The sequence below is a fragment of the Argentina silus genome (genome assembly GCF_951799395.1).
Source record: "Argentina silus genome assembly, chromosome: 3".
Classification (NCBI taxonomy): Eukaryota; Metazoa; Chordata; class Actinopteri; order Argentiniformes; family Argentinidae; genus Argentina; species Argentina silus.
Genome location: NC_139657.1, coordinates 24,306,329 through 24,326,647, shown reverse-complemented (window position 1 = coordinate 24,326,647; position 20,319 = coordinate 24,306,329). Strand labels below are relative to the sequence as shown.

General features: G+C 40.4%; 1 protein-coding gene across 1 annotated transcript; it reads right to left on the bottom strand.

Moving 5' to 3' along the window:
- Positions 1-4,106: 4,106 nt before the first annotated feature.
- On the bottom strand, positions 4,107-4,933 carry admb (adrenomedullin b; the record flags this gene model as incomplete). Its single annotated transcript, XM_083665622.1, has 3 exons — positions 4,107-4,392; positions 4,582-4,710; positions 4,830-4,933. 3 exons carry the CDS (start codon positions 4,931-4,933, stop codon positions 4,107-4,109), a joined length of 519 nt encoding a protein of 172 aa, XP_083521748.1.
- Between the last annotated feature and the right edge of the window lie 15,386 nt (positions 4,934-20,319).

The window sequence follows — 20,319 nt, the reverse complement described above, 5'->3', positions numbered from 1 at the left end:
TCTCTCTGTCTCACTTTGTAAGTGTTTGTAGATATCCTAAAATTCTGTATATATCCTAAAACACTCATACATACTGAATAAAGGAAGAATCTTTGGGGGGTGCATTTCTTCAATTGGACCTTGTATGTCTCTGACACATTCACACCTACCTCCTGGAGACTGTTCCTGATCTGTGGGACAGTTGTTTTGGGGGTTTTCTTAATTATGGTGAGCATTCTTCGGTCATCCAAGTCTTCCTTGACCTACCAGGCCATCTGAGCTCACCAGTGCCCTTTTAATGATGTTCCAAAATGTTGGTAGGTAATGTTTGGTAGGTTTAAGGTTTTGGCTATGTTATATATATACTCACTGAACACTTTATTAGGAACACCATACTAATACTGGGTAGGGCCTCCCTTTGCTCTCAAAACAGCCTCAATTCTTTGTGGCATTGATTCCACAAGATGGACCATGATGACATGATTGCATCACGCAATTCCTGCAGATTTTTCAGGTACATTTTCAAGCTGTGAATCTCCCATTCTACCACATCCCAAAGGTGTTCTATTGGATTCAGATCCGGTGACTAGGAAGGCCACTGAAGATCACTGAACTCATTGTCCTGTTCATGAAACCAGTTTGAGACGACTTTTGCTTTGTGACATGGTGCATTATCATGCTGGAAGTAGCCATTAGAAGATGGGTAAATTGTGGCCATGAAGAGATGCACATGGTCAGCAACAATACTCAAATAGGCTGTGGCATTCAAACGATAATTGATTGGTATTAACGGGCCCAAAGTGTGCCAAGAAAACATTCTCCACACCATTATACCACCTCCACCATGAGAAGGTGTACAGGTGTTACTAATAAAGTGTTCGGTGAATGTACATATATATTGTTTTATCCCATCAGTTGTTTTGATGGTGTCAAAAAGGTATTCTGAGCATGTGCAATGTAGTGTACTTTTCATTTCAACCTCCTTTCTTTAGAGACCTATGGTGCCCCCTGTGGGATTTCATTTGTTATTACATGGTTCTGCCTATTGCTGCATACCCAAGCTGCCTATTCTTCACACTGAGTATGGTCATCTTAAAACTGACAATCACTTTACAACTTTAGAGGATTGTGCAATGGCACACACCACACAAGATGACCATATTTGGTATAGGATGTAACACCAATTTTAAGTGATGTTGAGAATTGTTATACAAGTTGTTTCCAAATCTAGATATCTCTAACGTACATGTATACAATCAAATTAGAGTGTCTGGGCCTTTAATTCAGTTATTCTTTTCAATTGCGGAAAAATAGCTGTAAAAATAGGAAGCGATAACATGTGGAAAACTCAGTTCTTTATGGAACTCACACAATAGATCAATAATCACTGAATATGATCATACTTATAGTTAATAAGTAATAATAGTTAATAATAGTTAATTAGTTATTTGTTAATTAGTTATATTTTTTGTTAAGCATCTATAGGGGGACTCTCATAATACAGTTGTTCTTGATTGCTTGAGCACATTCTTTGAAACAATATTAAACTTTTCAGAACAGTTAGCAAGTTCCCTTAAACAGTTCCCAACAAACTGCCAAAACATCAGATTTCTTTTGCAAAATGCAGTATAATTCTCAAAACTTGGAATGCATGTCACAAAAGCAAATCAGTGCATCAAAATAGTATCCTTTGTCATCCAATCCAAAATTCAATCCACCATTAATTTCATAATGATACACTAAATAGTAACTATAACCATCAATATACATTGCAGATTTGACAACTTTCATTTTTAAACAAAGGGGAAGTAAGAATTTCACTCAGCAGAAAAGTTGTGCACTATATAGTTTATGGTAATACTGCGCCTATTACAGAAACTATGATTGCTTACTTATATAAATCAAAACAACAAAAATGGCATGTAGAACACAAAAAGTGCCAATAGAAACATTTACATCTGTTCTCTCCTGTCTGCCAGGCAACATGTTACATTACTGATGACCTATTTCATTTGTGATTACAGACTGATTGTTAGTTGAACGATGAGAGTTACAATGTATGGCGTAGAGATTCACTATAATGGGAGAAATAACTATATGCTGTAAGGAAATAAGTATGGCTGTAATAGTTTTGTTTGTCAACACTTACTCCATAGATTGTTGTGCCTTATGTAGAGAGTTGTGTTAACTGTTTTGCAAAAAGGCACTTAACATTTGCATTTTGTGTGAAAGCAATGAGAAATGACTAACTGTTTTGCTGAAAATGTTACTGTTGTGCTCATGTATGTTACTGCAATGGGCATGTGAACTTCAGTTTTATACAAATGGTGTTAGCAGTCAAGAAAAACTGTAAAGTGTTATGGATGAGTCAGTAGGCTGTAGCCCACTCCTTCTTACACATAGGTGTCATCGTAGATGGTGCTATTTCCTGTAGGTGTGAATGCATGCTAACTAACGTACAGTAACAACTACAAAATGTCCTCATTAGGTGGACATTTATAATGCAAACCATTTGTCAGGAAACACTTTACAACCCTAAAAAGCAGACAACCCCAAAGTTGTAACACTGAATGTTGTTCTGTGTAGCGTTGTTTGATGTGTCCCACAGCTCTATCTACAAACTACAGTATGCACTCTGCAAACTAAACATTAAACAGGTAATTAATCATCAACGTTAACACATCTCATTTTCGTACATCAATATATCATCAATGATGACAGCCAGACCTGCTAAAATTACCTAAAAATGTGTCATTCACATAATTAAACATAGTGACCACTGTTTGGTGTCAAAGCCCTAAGTATGCTGACACTGAAGTCACAGTGATATGTCTCCTCTATCTGAAGGTCCTAGTATGAGGTCTAAAGCATGCAATGTTCTTTACCCCTTATCTCATCCTTTTTCCTTCAGCCATGGTCCAATTAATTTTCTAAAAGCTGTGTGCACGAATGCAAGAACTTATATTGGACTTTTTTTTACCATTGCAATATTCAGTTAATGTAGATGGAGTAACTGTAAGTCGGTCTCCGAGACATTACTAATATATTTTTGGAAATTAACTTTGTTAAAAGTACAGATGGTGGATAGATGTTATTTCATGTTCTTGAGGAAACATGATGACATGATAACACAATTATTGCTGTAAGTACTGTTATCACAGCAGAAGCTAGATGGCAGTACTCATTTGCAAGCTGTCTGTCCTGATGGTTTGGTGTCAGGTGATAACAGAGCATGAGGCAGCACCACAATTCCACTGGCTCTTGACCCGAGCTCCTCTGGTAACTAACCACCACCACCACCACTACCACCTCCTCTGGTAACTAACCACCACCACCACCACTACCACCTCCTCTGGTAACTGCCCAAAAATAATTGACCCTCTGTCTCCACTTAACTTTTCAGTAACCATGTTTAGTTTTGGTCAGCCAAACATATATCTCCAAACAGCCGGACAACCCAAACACCAAACACTCCTGTAGTGCCTGTCACACAACTCAGTTTATCATGAGTTCATTCATAGTCAAGTTAAAGATAAGGACTAATGCGGCACAAACTTGGGAAGAAAATGCAGAAGTTTGAGGACAATTATGAGACCATTCTTTGTGAATAAAAAAAAATGTATCACAATGCCTTGATAACATAACTTCATTGATTTTTGTTGACAAAATGTCTGTTTAGCAATTGCATTGATATTGTTTTTGGCATGACACGAGAGGAGACAGTCCGGTGCAGGTTGTAGTGTATGTCCTCTTCTGTTCAGGACATTCCCCTCATGTTCTGTTCAGCCACACAGGTGAAGAGAGACCTCCCAAACTGGGGAAAAGACAGAAAGGCTTGTCAAATATTCTAGGGTGTACAAATCACCCAGCACACATACACACAACAAATACACACTTGTATCAAGACACAATCTTAATACCCAGGCAAAGACGACATACACACTCCTTCTCGCCTCCCCCCATTTCCCTCCTCTCTTCTGTTCAGAGTGACTTGAAAGTTGTTTCCTCTGGTAAGCTGCATTGACTTGTTCCATCCTTTCCCCATGCCTGATAAGGTATGCTCAGGATTAGGGAACCTGAATAGTATCTCAGCCAACCAGACAAAAAATCAAAACTCTTTGCATTTGCTACAGGCACTCGCCTCTCCATTCCCCTGCCTGATTCAAGCCCGTCTGGCAGGGTTCATTGCTCCATCCCAGTCTCAGTCTCCCTGCCTGGAGAGTTAGCCTAGCGTAACACTTGGGCAGTGAGTGGCGGCGGCGGCGGCGGCCGTAACCCTTTGAGCTCATCTTCTCCTCTGGGGCGCTGGTGTTTAGCTTGTTGTTGTAGTGGTTTAGTCGATGACCCAGGTCATGCAATGCACACGTGCCCAGAGCGCAGCCAGGCCTTTTGACCGAGGTGACAGTGGATCTCCTGGATCTGATTAAAAAAGACAGAGAAATGTATGCAGGTGAGATAAGAAATAATTAGGAAATGGCCTCGTAATAGAAGTGACCCAAAACCTGTTTATTTAAAAATGTTATGTCTTTAACGCAGTAAATGATGGATGCAGAAGGTGAAAGAAGACGGTTATTCCATTATCAAAATGACAGCTCCTCTTACCTGGAATGAAGCTGTGAGAGTTCTGTCTCCCTCTGCTGTGAGCCAATGACAATCGCTGAGTCTACCTCTCCTGTTGCAGAGCTGCTGTGGAAGTCTGTTTTCATACGGCTCTGTAGCCACACTCTAAACCTGCCAGAGAGGAGAGGACATGATTACCACAGAGGCTAGACACAGAGCACAGTCCCTGTGCAATAATCTACTCATTCGTGACTTAAACTCTAACAACGGTCAATTGTAAATCACCTCACCTCTTTTTCATATTGGAGTTGAGGTCTACTTTTGTGCCTTTTACCAAGGGCAGAACCATGGCTAAAATACACCAGCAAATGATGGTCTGAGGGGCCACTCTCATATTGGCTGGAGCCTGTGAAGAAGAAGGATGGTTTCTTCAGAACTAGTTTTCAAAAATCTCCTTGCTCCAAAGAATATACCTGGGCATGCTTACATAAGACAGTCCAAAAGTCAGAATTTGTTAACCCTGACCCTGGCCATCACTGATCATTCTCTATTTTGAAGAGTCAGGTTAGGTTGGGGATATATTTTGCACTGCTGATATTTATGTATGCCACCCCAACCCTCTACACACACTGATAACAATTGCAACTGGTATGGCTATATTGGACAACAAGGATAACCAAACCTCTGGCTAATTTAAACCCCATCCAGCCTTAATGTAAAAATGAACAACATTTAGATAATATGAGTCAGAAACATTATCAAGTTTAAATTACAGAGGTTGCTTACCTCAGACACTCAATGATTCTGTTTACTGGTTGGCAGTAATAGAAAGTAGTAGTATGTATTGTATACCAATGACTCCCAGTTGCCTGTGATATGTATCCAATTACTCCTGGTTGGTGGAATATCTTTTTCAAGGCTGAAGAGGGTTTAGCATTAGTTTGAGTGTACAAAGCCAATGTGAGAGCCTTTATACAGTTGGGGATGGGAGGGACTTATACCTGAGTCACAGGCATAGTGGGAGGGGTATGTGTGACAGCTTTTCTCATCCCCATATTCCAAAGTATGAGCATTGACTATATTATGTAGCCATGAAATATTACAGTTACAGTGCATTTGGAAGGTATTCAGACCCCTTAACTTTTCCCACATTTTGTTATGTTACAGCCTTGTTCTAAAATGGATTCAATTCATTTTTTTCCTCATCAATCTACACACAATACCCCATAATGACAAAGCAAAAACTGAGCAAAAACCAGGCCATGAGGTTGAAGGAATTGTCCGTAGACCTCAGAGACAGGATTGTGTTGAGGCACAGATCTGGGGAAGGGTACAGAAAAAATTCTGCAGTATTGAAGATCCCCAAGAACACAGTAGCCCCCATCATTTTTAAATGGAAGAAGTTTGGAACCACCAAGACTCTTTTTAGAGCTGGCCGCCCGGCCAAACTGAGCAATAGGGGGAGAAGGACCATCATCAAGGAGGTGACCAAGAGCCCAATGGTCACTCTGACAGAGCTCCAGAGTTCCTCTGTGGAGATGGGAGAACCTTCCAGAAGGACAAGCATCTCTGCAGCACTCCACCAATCAGGCCTTTATGGTAGAGTGGCCAGGCGGAAGCCACTCTTCAGTAAAAAGCACATGACAGCCTGCTTGGAATTTGCCAAAAGGCACCTAAAGGACTCAGACCATGAGAAACAAGATTCTCTGGTCTGATGAAACCAAGATTGAACTCTTTGGCCTAAATGCCAAGCGTCACGTCTGGAGGAAACCAGGCACCGCTCATCACCTGGCCAATACCATCCCTACAGTGAAGCATGGTGGTGGCAGCATCATGCTGTGGAGATGTTTTTCAGCGGCAGGGACTGGGAGACTAGTCAGGATCGAGGGAAAGATGAACAAAGTACAGAGAGATCCTTGATGAAAACCTGCTCCAGAGTGCTCAGGACCTCAGACTGGGGCGAAGGTTCACCTTCCAACAGGACAACGACCCTAAGCACACAGCCAAGACCTGAAGGAGTGGCTTCGAGGCAAGTCTCTGGATGTCCTTGAGTGGCCCAGCCAGAGCCCGGACATCTCTGGAGAGACCTGAAAATATCTCCTCATCTAACCTGACAGAGCTTGAGAGGATCTGCAGAGAAGAATGGGAGAAACTCCCCAAATACAGGTGTGCCAAGCTTGTAGCGTCATACCCAAGAAGACTTGGGGCTGTAATCGCTGCCAAAAGTGCTTCAAGTACTGAGTAAAGGGTCTGAATACTTATGTAAATTTGATATTTCAGTTTTTTATTTTTAATAAATTAACAAACATTTCTAAAAACCTGTTTTCGCCTTTTCATTATGGGGTATTGTGTGTAGATTGATGAGGGGAAAAATGAAAAGGCTGTAGCATAACCAAATGTGGAAAAAGTGAAGGGGTCTGAATACTCAGAATAATCTGAATGCACTGTATATAACATGTTTAGGGATATGACAATGACATGTGTCATGACATCCAAATATGTAGCAGTAAAATCATGCTTTTGACTAGTTGTCATATCAATGGGATGTAGGATTGAAAACATTTTGAAATGCATTACTGGGTCATCTGAAATCACACTAGATCATTCAGATACTCAATATTCTAAGAGACTGAATAAAACAAATGTGATTAGGTTGTGGTTATTCTGTGCAATAAAAATGTGTAACTAATGATTCATTTTATGTCTTTTTGTCATTTAAAATGGTATTGTTGCCCTTATTTTAAGAGAATTTGAATGGCATACTGTATATCATGTGTTTAAGAGATGACAGCTGGTTCCCCCTACTCATAATAAAGTGACAATTGATAAAATAAGAAAGAGGACACACAAGGACTCACACAAACTTTTATTGATAGAATAAGTGGCAGCAAAAACTGATCATAATTTCAAAACCAAGCGGCTGAATGCAGGGAAGAATACTATAATTTAATGTTTAATTGCAAGCAAATTGATTGTTGTGTAAGCTTCCTAATGTTTTCTTTTTTCTGTACACAAAAACCATCTCAATGTATCAAGAGCGCCATTTTAGAATATTTGTTGAAAAAGAAGAAAAAACAGGTATGGGGTGGTGAGCCCTCAAATAATATTTATAAAAGCTTATCGTCCAATGGTTTAGCCAGAGATCTGTTGCTTTTTATTCTGCAGTGTTCAAACCTTTCCAACTGTAAACAAAATTAAAAAAAGGTTATGTTCACCGCAGTATGCTCAGAATTTCTAATGGGAAATTAGTCTTCTGTGGTTATGGCAACAGCACGTTAGGTGCAAATGTAAGTACTGTATGGTTGATGTATTCTAAACAGCAAATTAGAAGCTGTGACAAATGAGAAAGCAGTAGTCTGAACAATTTCCACTGTGTACGGGTGCACTAAAACTTAAAGGGTTAGTTTGCCAAAAAGTACATTTTACTTGATTGTCCACATGTGCAAGGCTGTCAACCCAGATGTGCATATCTGGATTATTTAGTGATTTCAAACATCAGCGATGGTATCACTCAATAGCTCAGTAAAACATTTTTTATTTTATATTACTTTTTCTTAACTAGAATCATTGAGAACATTCTACATTGTTGTTACTTAACATGTATAGAAAACTCACAAATGAAGCATAACAAGAAACATAAACAAGAAACAATTTTGCATTTATTGCACCTTTGGCACTGTACACATGTGAAGACATAATGGAAAGACGGTGGTGTGGACCCAAGTGCAGGAAGAAGGCAGGAGTCAAGGTTCTCAATAATCTAGAATTTAGGAACTTCATTAGAAAACTTAGTTATACAGGTACATACAACGTATTAGGCTCAAGACTGAACACAGAGTAACAAAAGGGCCAGGCTTACAGTGCCTATAGAAAGTCATCATACCCCTTTGAAATAGTTACTATATTTGTCGTACAGCCTGAAATCAAAACCCATTAAAAAAATAATCAAAAATTCCAGCGTTATGTACAAATTTAGCCATACAACATCAAACTAATGAAAAAAAAGGCGACAGTTCTGAAAATTTATAAAAAATTAAAAACAACAATAACAGGGCTGGAAAAGTCATCAGTCCCCTGATTTAATACTTTATAGAGCCACCTTTTGCTGCAATTACAGCCATCAATCTGTTTGGATATGTCTCTACTAGCTTTGCACACCTAGATTGGAGAATATTTGCCCATTCTTCCTTGCAGAATTGTTCGAGTTCAGTCAAATTCCGTGGTGAGTGGCGATGGACTGCTCTCTTCAAGTCCATCCACAGATTTTCTATCGGATTTAAGTCAGGGCTCTGACTTGGCCACTCAAGGACATTCACCTTTCTATCCTTAAGCCACTGCGTTGTTCTTTTGGCGGTATGTTTAGGATCGTTGTCGTGTTGGAAGGTGAATGACCTGCCCATCTTCAGCTGTCTAGCAGAGGGACGCAGGTTGTCCTCAAGAATTTGGGTGTACTTGACAGCATCCATTTTCCCTTCAATCCTGACCAATTGCCCAGTCCCCGCTGAAGAGAAACATCCCCACAACATAATGTTGCCACCACCATGCTTCACAGTAGGTATGGTGTGTTTTGGGTGGTGTGCTGTGTTTGGTTTTCGCCAAACATAGCGCTTGGAGTTCAGTCCAAAAAGTTCAATCTTAGTCTCGTCTGACCATAAAACCTTTTTCCACATGGCAACAGAATCTTCCAGGTGTGTTTTTGCATAGCACAAACAAGACTAAGTGTGGCACTTTTTCAGAAAAGGCTTCTTTCTTGCTACCCTGCCATATAGGCCAGCTTTGTGTAAAGCTTGTGAGATTGTTGTCACATGCACAGACAGACCAGTCCCAGCCATAAAGACTTGTAAGTCCTTCAAAGTTGCCTTTGGCCTCTTGGTAGCTTTTCTGATCAATGTCCTCCTGGCTCGGTCATCCAGTTTGGACGGCCGGCCTGATCTAGGCAAGGTGTTGGTGGTGCCAGAACCATGCACTTCTAGTAGTGTAATCCTCAAGAAACAGCTGGTTTTATTCTGAAGTAATCAAAACCACTACAATTGATGTCAGGTGGAGGGCAATTAGCCTGGTGTTTGATCTGGAAGTTGATTGGTTGCACCTGAGCAAGTTTATAATGGTATACTCTAAGGTTGATCACTTAACCAAACCAGGTATTTCACTAATTAATTTTTTATAATTGTCCAGAATTTTTATTTTTTTTATTTTCACTTTGATGATGAGGGTTATAATATGTACATACAGCTCAAAAAAGTTAGATTTGATTTATTTTAATTTCCAGGGCGTAATGTGACAAAAGGTAAAGATTTCACAGGGTATGATGACTTTCTATAGGCACTGTATATGCTGGTCAATTAACAAGGCACAAGGTGGTGCCAATTAACTAAAAGAGATAACATAAGAAACAAAGATAGAGAGTCTCTGGCAGCCCATGGTGGCCAGAAGGGGAAGTAGCAGGATGAGAGGACTCCTTACAATTTATCATTGGCATGTTTGATAACTTAAGTATTGTATGGGAAAATATACAGTTTGGTTTGCTCAACTATGATTGATACTGTAAAATGTAATGACAGAGTCACTACCTATATTCCGCCACAGACTGAAGACCCATCAAACTACATCTTGACTGTCCCACTTGACTTGCAAAAAACTGAGGCAATCATTGGGTGGTACCGTGTCTGTCCTTAGCTAATCTACCCAAAGAGTATCATCATTATTAATTGTCAGAGAGGGTGTGCTGTGTGTATTGACACAGTAGCTGTAGGCTGAATTAGGTAATGTTACAGATGTCAAGTTTGTTTTGATATGACTTGATTAAAACCCTGATGGTACAGTATAAGTTAAAGTCTCTAGAATGTATTCAGAGAAAGGTAATAACTTATGTATTTGGACGCTTGCCACAATACATTGTGCTACCAAGGCAATTGCTTAATTATTCATTATTTTTAAGAGCTAAAACATGACTCAATGATGTGTGTTTAAACATGCTGTTACGCAGAGACGACGGTCTTTGACGGCACAAGAGACAGAAGGTAACTGTTAGCCCAACGGGCGTATTTAATAAGAGAGGTAAGGGATGGGAATAAATAGCTTGGGGAAAGGTGAAAAGCAATCCGTAGTCCAGGGAGAGTAGTCGAGGGCCAGTCCAGGGTCGATAGGGGGGGGGAAGTCCAGTATACGGGGAGGGAGAGGATTCGTGGAGACAAGGGGCTAGGTCTGTGGAACAGGGTAAGGCACGTGGAGACGAAGCAGGCTAGGTCCGTGAAAGGGTTGGGGCGGAATCCAAGGGGGTTGAGACTGCAGGGGAAACATAGGAAACAAGGGTGAGACAAATGACGAGGAGGCAACACACAAGGCGATCCAGGAACTCGAGAAGGCTTTAGCGTAAGTGATACTAGATACACGAAAGTCACCATGAGGTCACAGTACGTTCCGGCCCTGGAGTGGAGTTCAGGCAGGGTTTATATAGGGCGCTGATTGGGGATGGGTCGCAGGTGTGTTGATTGGAGATCTGACCCAGGTGCGCTGTCGACTGGGGAGTGAGTGGTGCCAGAGGGTCGGTCAGAAGGGGGAACCGTAACACATGCACCTTTTAAATTCTATGGAATTGTCAATCAATGCTGCTTACCGGTTATGCATTTGATTTTGTGGGGTTAATAGATTACTCCTAGGACACTCGTCCCCTCTGTCCATGGTCATTTACCTGCTGCACCTGTAGATGATCTCTTCCTACTTTTGTGATATTTGATGACTAAATCAGGGCCTTGATGAAGCTGTGATTGTTACACAACGAGGGGGGAACAGTGACATAGTGGGTAATGTGATTCTGGTTAGTTGACTTTATTGGCCAGGCAGGTGAGTCTTGTGTTAAAGCTAGTCTCACGTAGCCATACCTCCAAATCACGTTGTTCTCACGCATCTTTTGGAGGTGTGGAGAATTGTAGATTAGCCGTTCTGGGTTGGATTGAACTGGACAGAGCAATGGGAGAATGTGCTCGCAATTTCATTGGATGTTACATTCCAAAAACCACATATGTGCGTCGTCTTTTCCGACTGGGTATTTTGCAGAGTTGTTGCCTATGCTAGCTTGAAGAAAATGGAAGAAAATGTAAAAAAAGAATTCTATTTTCACTCATTTCAAACGGGTTTCCACCTCTTTTTAGTTATTTTCTGCAAAGGGTTTCAGAGCTGATGGAAAACTCGCTGAACTTGCTCTGCTGCCTGATATACAAGTAAAAGATTCCTTAAACATAGAAGTTGTCACTGTCCTTTTATTTTCTTACAGCCCTGTTTAATGTCTCTATGGCAGAACTATTAGAACCTCTACATCCTCTTATTTGGAGGTTTGAAAATTAAACATGTACAAGTCAGGGTAAAACATTACATTAAGTTGCACCTCTATCTGTGCACTAATGCAGTAATAGCTCTGGTAAAGCATATCAACATGTTATTTGTAATTGCAGAATAATAAAGTTGAGTATGTTGTTAAACAAGTGAAATAAAGACTAGGTCTACTTGTGTAATAACAACAAACACTCAACTCAATTACAAAGTAGTCACAATATTACTGTTAAACTATGTGTTAATACAATGTTGTTACCACAGTTAAGTGCTCCTCACAAAAAAAAGTAAGTACACCCACTCTCCCCCCTTGGGTCCAAGGCCTTGTGCTACCATTGTCTATGCTTGTTTCCATGTAAAGGATAGGTGTGTTGATAGAGACAACTCAATCTAATGGAACATACTTGAAAAAGCAATATTATTATTATTATTATTTTATTTTATCTAAGTGGTACCACACATACTGTATGAAGCATTGGCTCATTTCAGTCAACCTTTAACTGTTTTGGGTATCCATGAATACATGATTTTTTCTCTTTCCGTAACACATGCATTTATCGAGATAATGTCATGGCCCCAACATTCTGTTTGGGTCCTCTCCAAACAATGGAAAAACACTGGGTCTGATGTGTTATGTCGACGTGCTGTGTGGAATGTTTGCTCTCCTTTTCCAGGCACAATATATTAATTAAAAAAAGAGACACAATGTTCTTTTCTGTATATTCCTGTTTACAAGTGACTGTCTGAATGGACAGCCAATGGAATGGAATGCGTCAGTCATTGACTACAGGAATGGAGCAAGATTCATTCAAACAAGGACACTCTTAAGTCAGTGCTAGCTGTCTTGTCAGGTGACGGATCAGCTGTTTACACCCGACACAATCACATGTTACACGTTGATATGGCAGCCTATTGAAGTGGTGTTATAGGGGGAATAGTTACAAATAGTCTGTTATGTTGCATAGTGCTAGAATGACCTCTGTTTGATCCAGAAATGCATGTCAACATTTCACCTCTGCATCTCAGCTGAGATTAATGCATACATTGGGAGCCAAACTCACTGCCAGTGGTCTCCTGGCAAGGTCTTCATGCTTGAGTATGGAAAGCATGTGAAAAGGAAAAGAGGACACCTACATGTGGAGATTCTTCCATTGCGTGCCTATTCCCTGACTCATCATAACTGGCTTTGTGAAGCATCAGTCTGGGTAGAGTGCATCCAATGTGTCATTACTAGAAAGTGGTCAAATGAGGTTGATTCTGGAGCTGGAGAGTCTTGTATTAAAGTATAAAAGCTTCTTTCTCCAAAAAACAGATATGTATTGGATCACTTACATTTGAGCAACTCTGAGCAACTTTTGTGAGGTTTGTATGTAGGTAGATACTATTGATACTGGTACAGTTTGCAATATTTATCATTGCCATCAAGTTTCCATCAGATGAGTTTGGAAAGAGAGTTGCAAGCAGCAGGAGAATGTAATAGCACCACAGTACAGTAGGTATCTTAAAGTGACAATTCTCCCCAAAATCTAAGTTTGTCAGATGTTTTGAGACGGTTCACTGTTGAGATGATTCCACTCCCAAAGTTACTGGTTGAGAAGATTAAGCTGTGTCAGCTGTTCTAGAGTCCAGTTCTCTTAATCCTTGTAGTCAATTTGGATTAAGACATACAGTTGTATCTTCACAACATTAAACCACTTTTGAGGTCTGAAAACATCTGAAAAACGTATTTAAAATATAAAAGAAACGTAGTTTAACATTGTTACAGAATCACAGTGGTAAGTGGACTAAGTACAAATTGCAGCCCTTGGGGACTACATATGCACAGATAACTCAAATTAAATCAAATCAAGTTCTTAGATTATATTGGGTAATATTTGGATCAATACATCGTTCTTGTCTTCCCACAACATAATGTGGTTGAAATGTATAATTGTTTACCCTCTGTATTTGCTGTAGCAGAACAAATGCTGATCACATTTCTCAGACATTTGGGGCTTCATTCCGAGTCCTTGTCTTGATCCCAGCTGATGGATTTGTCTCGGGTGGGTTGTAAAGATGTTTTGAAAACAGCAAGTTCGCTGTTACTTTAAACCTTTAACGCTATTATGATTAACTGTTGCCCTGTTGCCCTGCTGCACCTCATTCATATCACAGGAAGGCTAACTGTCAACTAGTGGGGTTGTGTAGCATGTGACAGTGTTCTTTGCTTGATTTGTTACAATAACAATACAATAAGTTGTGATCCCAAAAAACTGGCAACCTTCCCCTCTCTGATGACTCGCCCTCTCTCTCTCTTCAGTCTCCCTGATGTGAACAGTGATTTAGACCCTCTGAAATGTGACCCTGGCACTCTGTCTACTATGGTTATATAACCGTTCATTAGAGAGGTATCATTTAGGCAAAGCTGTATGAGCTAAAGGATGACTGTCACACTGTCCTCGTTATGACTGCATGGCACAGGACAACAAAAGAAGCAACATGTTTTAATGCTCATAACAAGGAATGGAAGACGTGATGGATAATCATAATAGATTTTATTGAGATGATGTAGTTGTTGCCAGCGGTTGTCGTGTAGACAAGTGAGGCTTCACCTTTCTGTTTTATGTAATTTAGCGTACAGAGAGGGTTTGGAGTGTTGTCAACATGTGTGAGTTATGACCAAGATCAAAACCTTGTCTTTGCCGCAAAGTACGACACAACATTTACTGCCAAGGGACAATTAACTTGAATCAAAGAGAAGTACTACATAAATCCTGTTAATTTCACATTGCGAGAGGGCATTGTTAAGCGTTGGGCCTGTGTCCATGTAAAGTGGGGGTGGCGGAGGACATCACGGTCAAGATTGTGTGTAATTCCCTCCTGTGAGTCATATATCTTCTGACAGGAAAACAAAGCAGTCAATGTTGGTCTTGGTCATAAATAGCAGCTGCAGCTTTACCTGGATGACATATTCTTCCCAGAGGGTACGGTGGGAGCACCATAGCACCATGCATGAAAAATTCTACATTAGGCCTCACCACTTCAAACTTGATGCCTTTCACCCTGTAAAAAGAGAGCCCTCCTGAACCATTCACTCCTTCCTCTTCTCCTTTATGCATGCTGTGTTCAGGTATTTTTAGAAAGTGCAAAAAGTCTTCCTGTATAAAGGATGCCGGTAAACAATGTGTTGGACTGAGGCCAACTCAAATCTTGGCTCAGTCGAGCCCAAGACGGGAGAATTCCAATTTTGGAGTGGGTGGGGGGGGGGGGGGGGGGGGGGGTAAAGGCTCTTTTTGCTGAGACACTTGTGTTTCATATTAGCTTATTGCCACATATTCCTTAGTGTTCGTAGAGGAGGATGAGGAAGATGAGGAGGAGAGAGATTCTCACTTTTGAAGCCCTTGTGTCTTGTCACGTACAGCATTCCAAAGAGATGCACAATAAACAGATCCCCCCCCATCCTGCACAAGAAAGAGATTGTGTGTGTGGGGGGGGGGGTGTGCGTGGGTGCATATGTGTGTGCCTGTAACCTCCAACCATAGAACCATTATAAATCCTATTGTAGAAGGCAGAATGGCACACCGCTCACCTTTAACTTGGCTCGTTTTATTTTAGGGGGGATATTTTTAACTGGACAAAACAATTGAAAAAGATTGGTTTGATTTCCCTGTTCTGCCCTCGGGCTCAGCCTTCCTGTGCGCGTAGAGCAGACAAGTGCTGATTGGAGCCAGATCCTTTGTCCCAAATTAGGGATCTTTGTCCCTCACAGAATCATCAAGCTATAGGCTTGTTGTTGTAATCCATTACATAAAGCCAACCATAACCCAACACACATGTGAAATTGTGAAACATCAGGCCAGGTGGTCATATAAAAAAAAAATGGTACATTGGATACATGGTCATGATACAGATTATTTAAATTACAATCTGAAAATTGTGAAGCTGTCTTTGGATTCATTTATAATATACAGTGCTGAGTACTCGGACAATACTCGTTACAGATTTTGGGCATTTTACAGACAGGATCATCATCTGATTTTGAGATATTATCATCTGAGAGGATTCCTCTCTATCTTAAAATAATGACTCCATTGGCTAGTTAGCTGTCTGTACTCAAATTGGAGGTGTGTGTGATGTGCCTGCTGCCATAATTGTATCCTACTTGCATTGAAACTGTTTGATGACTGTATTCTCCTCGCAAACACGCATGAAATAAATGAAACATTTGGGAGGAGGAATAGTGACTGGCAGTTACCATTTCACTGCCATTTCATTTAAAATATAGATGGGAGAGAACGATCAGGTTCCAATATGATATCAGCATATAACAGCTTGTGTGTAATAGCTTGTATGTAGAATTGCCTATCTAGATACCAGGGAATTCAGGGTCCTTGCGTATAGCTGCTGTTGGGGCTCTTGCGCTTGCGCAAAGAGCTGAGTGGGCAGCCTTGTCTGATACCTCTGCCTAGCTGAAATAATTGTGAAGTAACACCAACTGAGGCTCTAGGACGGGTATACAGAAGACTGATCCAGTTCATAAATGTAGGGCCAAATTCAAAGCATTCTAGAATGGAGAACACTGCCACATCCTGTCAAACGCTTTCTTTGCGTCCAGAGAGAGCGCTGCTGCAGGAGAGTCTTCATTGCAGGAAGCCCACATGATATTAACTAGGCGCCTGATGTTATAAGCATAACTGAGTTCGGATAAAACCAACTTGATCAAAAGAAGGCGGGGTCATCTACATTAGGGGCATATACATTAGTTAAGATCACTGTCTGACCCCGAAAATTACTCAGTTGTTAATAGTAGAATTCATCCAGTCTCATCACTAAGGCATTTAAATTGCATTTTATTACATTACATTTATGCATTTAGCAGACGCCTTTATCCAAAGCGACTTACAACAAATACATTTGTCTAAGTAAGTGAATCATCTATCCATCAGTCATCATAAGAAAAAGTAATCTATGCTAAGATCAGAGACTATTGGCAGTCACAATGCTAGAAGACGGAATAATTACTATTATTAATTTATTTACAGTAGAGAAACTTGTACAGGAGGTAGTGGGGATGAAGAGGTCTTTAGAAGGGACAGTTAAGATGTAGCCTGCAGAGATGGGTCTTCATTCTACAGCGGAGGATAGGTAGTGACTCTGCAGTCCTGACAGCAGTGGGAAGCTCGTTCCACTAGCGGGGCACCAGGATAGTGAAAAGCCGTGACCGAGTAGCGCGACTGCTGCATCCACTTAGAGGCAGCGGTGCCAGGCGGCCAGCCGAGGTGGAAGAGCGGAGTGATCGTGCAGGGGTTTGGGGGCTGACCATTGCTTGCAAGTAGGGAGGGGCTGTTCCCTTTGCCGCCAGGTAGGCAAGCACCACGGTCTTGAATCTAATGCGAGCTGCAACCGGGAGACAGTGAAGGGTGCTGTTGCTGTTGTTGTTTGTTAATTAGAGTCGCAACACCCCTTCTCAGTCTATTCCCACATGAGGCAGATATGTGATCCACCCAGTCCCGACACAGTTTCTTGGACTCTAGGCATCAAGTGCGTCTCTTGCTAAACATGTGTATCATGTTCTAAACTAATACAAGTATGAACCTGTGTCCGTGTCCATGTAAATGTATGTTATAAATAGTATATTATGGGTCCACAGAGAATTAGTGTGGTTCAGTGGTAAAAACAGATGTTGTCCTTCAGCTCATAAAATAGAAGGTAAACATAGGACAGAGAACATGAAATTATTGTCCAAACACTATTCTATACTGTACTATCACTGTCAGTGCCATCTTACCTTTAACCTTAAAGCCACAATCCTTAATTTGAAAAACAAGAAAACCCTGCCACATAAAGAGGGATGGTGTTGAGTAGGAAAATGTTACCTCTATCAAATTCATAGACAGAACTCTGGATGGAAGTACTGACATTCTGCAACATCAACATGGGAATTTTTAACCAGATGCTCAGTTGAGGGTCATTCAACTTTTAATACACCCACATAATGCCTCTGAGGTCCATTAACTATCGCATGGGACACGTGAAGTGGGGTGTGTAGACCCTTTATTTGAGTGTCCTTGGGACCACTCCACAGACACTTGAGGTTCTTTATCTCTACTCTGCCGATACACTGAGACATGAGGGGGGGCCGCTGACCTCCGCTCACCCCTTGATGGATTCCAGATTGGGAATCTAATGCATTTCTGTTTCACATCACCTCCCTGGAATGTAGTGCTCATGTAACCCGGGCTGATGAGTACGTTTTGAGGAGAGCATGATGGGATGCAGACGGGGGTGGGGGGTCTTTGACAAAGCAGTGCTTGGTGTTCATGACAGGCTGTCCTGTTGCATAACGCAGTGTTAGTTCAGCTCTGTGTGTGTGTGTTTGTGTGTGTGTGTGTGTGTGTGTGTGTGCAGACATCTGGAGCACACATTGGAGCTTTTATTTTTTTCACACTATTTTCAATCAGGCAAATTGATAATGATTGCTTTTCCCGCACAAATGAATTCCTGTCAGGCCCAAAAATAGTGTAGGACGGCCATTACTTGTAGATGACGTGGGCATGAAAGGTTTTTAGAAACATTTCCATGGAGTGTTGCCGTTTATTCTTTGCATGTGGGATCTGTCCCAGAATGAGTGTTGTTATGAAAGGCCCACTCTTTCAGCTAATTACTTTGGCGTTTCATCCTCTAGCCGACGTCATTGTCACACACCAGTGTATTACCATACACCTTAGAAAGCGTCATGTCCAGAGATATAATTGTTGTGCATTTCAATGTTTTCAGGAGACGACAAGCATAAATTATTTTGGGAAATGGGTTTGTACAGTGAAGTCATGGAAGTAAAGCCCTATAACACCTATCCCCTAAATGAGCTCTCTTTCTGCCTATAACACTCACACTCACACACACATATATATAAATGTTGCCTTCTTTTCTGCATTCTCTCCAGGATTTAGTTATTTCCATACCTAACCAGCTCAGGATGTGTAAACAATGTTATAAGTTTATGAACATTGAGAGATGAACATTGGCCAATAATGCAGTTTGCCTTCTCTGATACTGTAGTGCCCTCTGGAGGACACATTTGAAACAACCATTTTCACATTGATAGGTATCTGATATCATTATTCTCTTACCTAATTTGACGTGACAAGGGTTTCCCTATTGATTAATAGGGATGGGATGTGGGAGTAGGGTTCCCAAAGTGAAGGTCATTTTGCCATGTAGAAATATTTTTAAGTTGAATGGCAGCTACTATTGGACAGTAGGGAATTCCACGATTAAAGAAGGTTGCCCAATGTTTCACCATTGAAAAACAATATCGATATCAGTAATCGGTGAACTTTGGTCAGGCTCTAATTTACATAACTCTGTCTATATATGTACAGTACTATTATTGTACCAGAATGTATGTTTTCTTGCGAGAACACAAGAGAAGATATTATTATTTCAGATATTTTATCACAGTGTCTTTTTACATACATCAAAAAAATACAAATACAAAAAGTTCTACACATTTCACAAATGACAACTCCATGCCTAACCATGGTTATACCAATGGGTTAAAAACCTCCAACAGTTAGCAACAATGTTGAGTGAAAGGTCTGCAAATGCCCCATTTCTTCCAGTGTCTTTTGGCAAATATGTTAGCATAAGTGGCTTTAAATAATTGGAGAAGTATAACTGGTAATATGATTTGTTAGAGAGTTAGGCTCCAGTTATTTGACTTGATGATAATTATTTAATTATGTAATTCGATAATGTTGAATTAAGTTCATACAAGTGCTCAATATTCCTGATGGGCTAAGTTCTATCACTTTGGTAAAGAATTGTTTTTAAAAGGTAACGTACAAGCTGTCTCAAATATTTATGAAAAAAACTAAACACACCGATATCCCTTGAAAACAGTCACAAAACACTCAAAAATGGAATGTGGGAGGTGGAATGATAACTGAACAGTATTCCAAAGTTCTTCTAAAGGTAATGAACATTTACATCAGTGTTACATTTGTGTGTGAAATATTAAAGAATTTCTCAATGTAGCTTGAACTGAATAAACCTTTAACTGAAATATTGGCTGAATGATGTAATTTCAAGCAGAATACTTTTAGACTGGTAACTGATTGCCCTGTTTTTAATCTCTGCTTCAGTTTATGTTCAGTGTTGCATGTCTAGCCTGCTACATTTGGACCCTTTCTTGGAAATTCAGTGCCCTGCATAAGTAATGGGACAATGAAGCATTTCTTCTTCTTTTGTCTCTATATTTCAAAAGTTTGAAGTAATCAAACAATTACTATGAGGTTAAAGTACAGATTGTCAGCTTTTATTTAAAAGGTCCAAGCTTTCTAAATGCTTCCTAATCGTTGTAATGACTATGTTTAATCAGTAGCGATCAGGGAATGAGATCCCTTGAAATAATTATTCCATGAACAATGTTTTGGTCCGCTTTCTAAAATGGAGTGTCCTACCCGACACTCA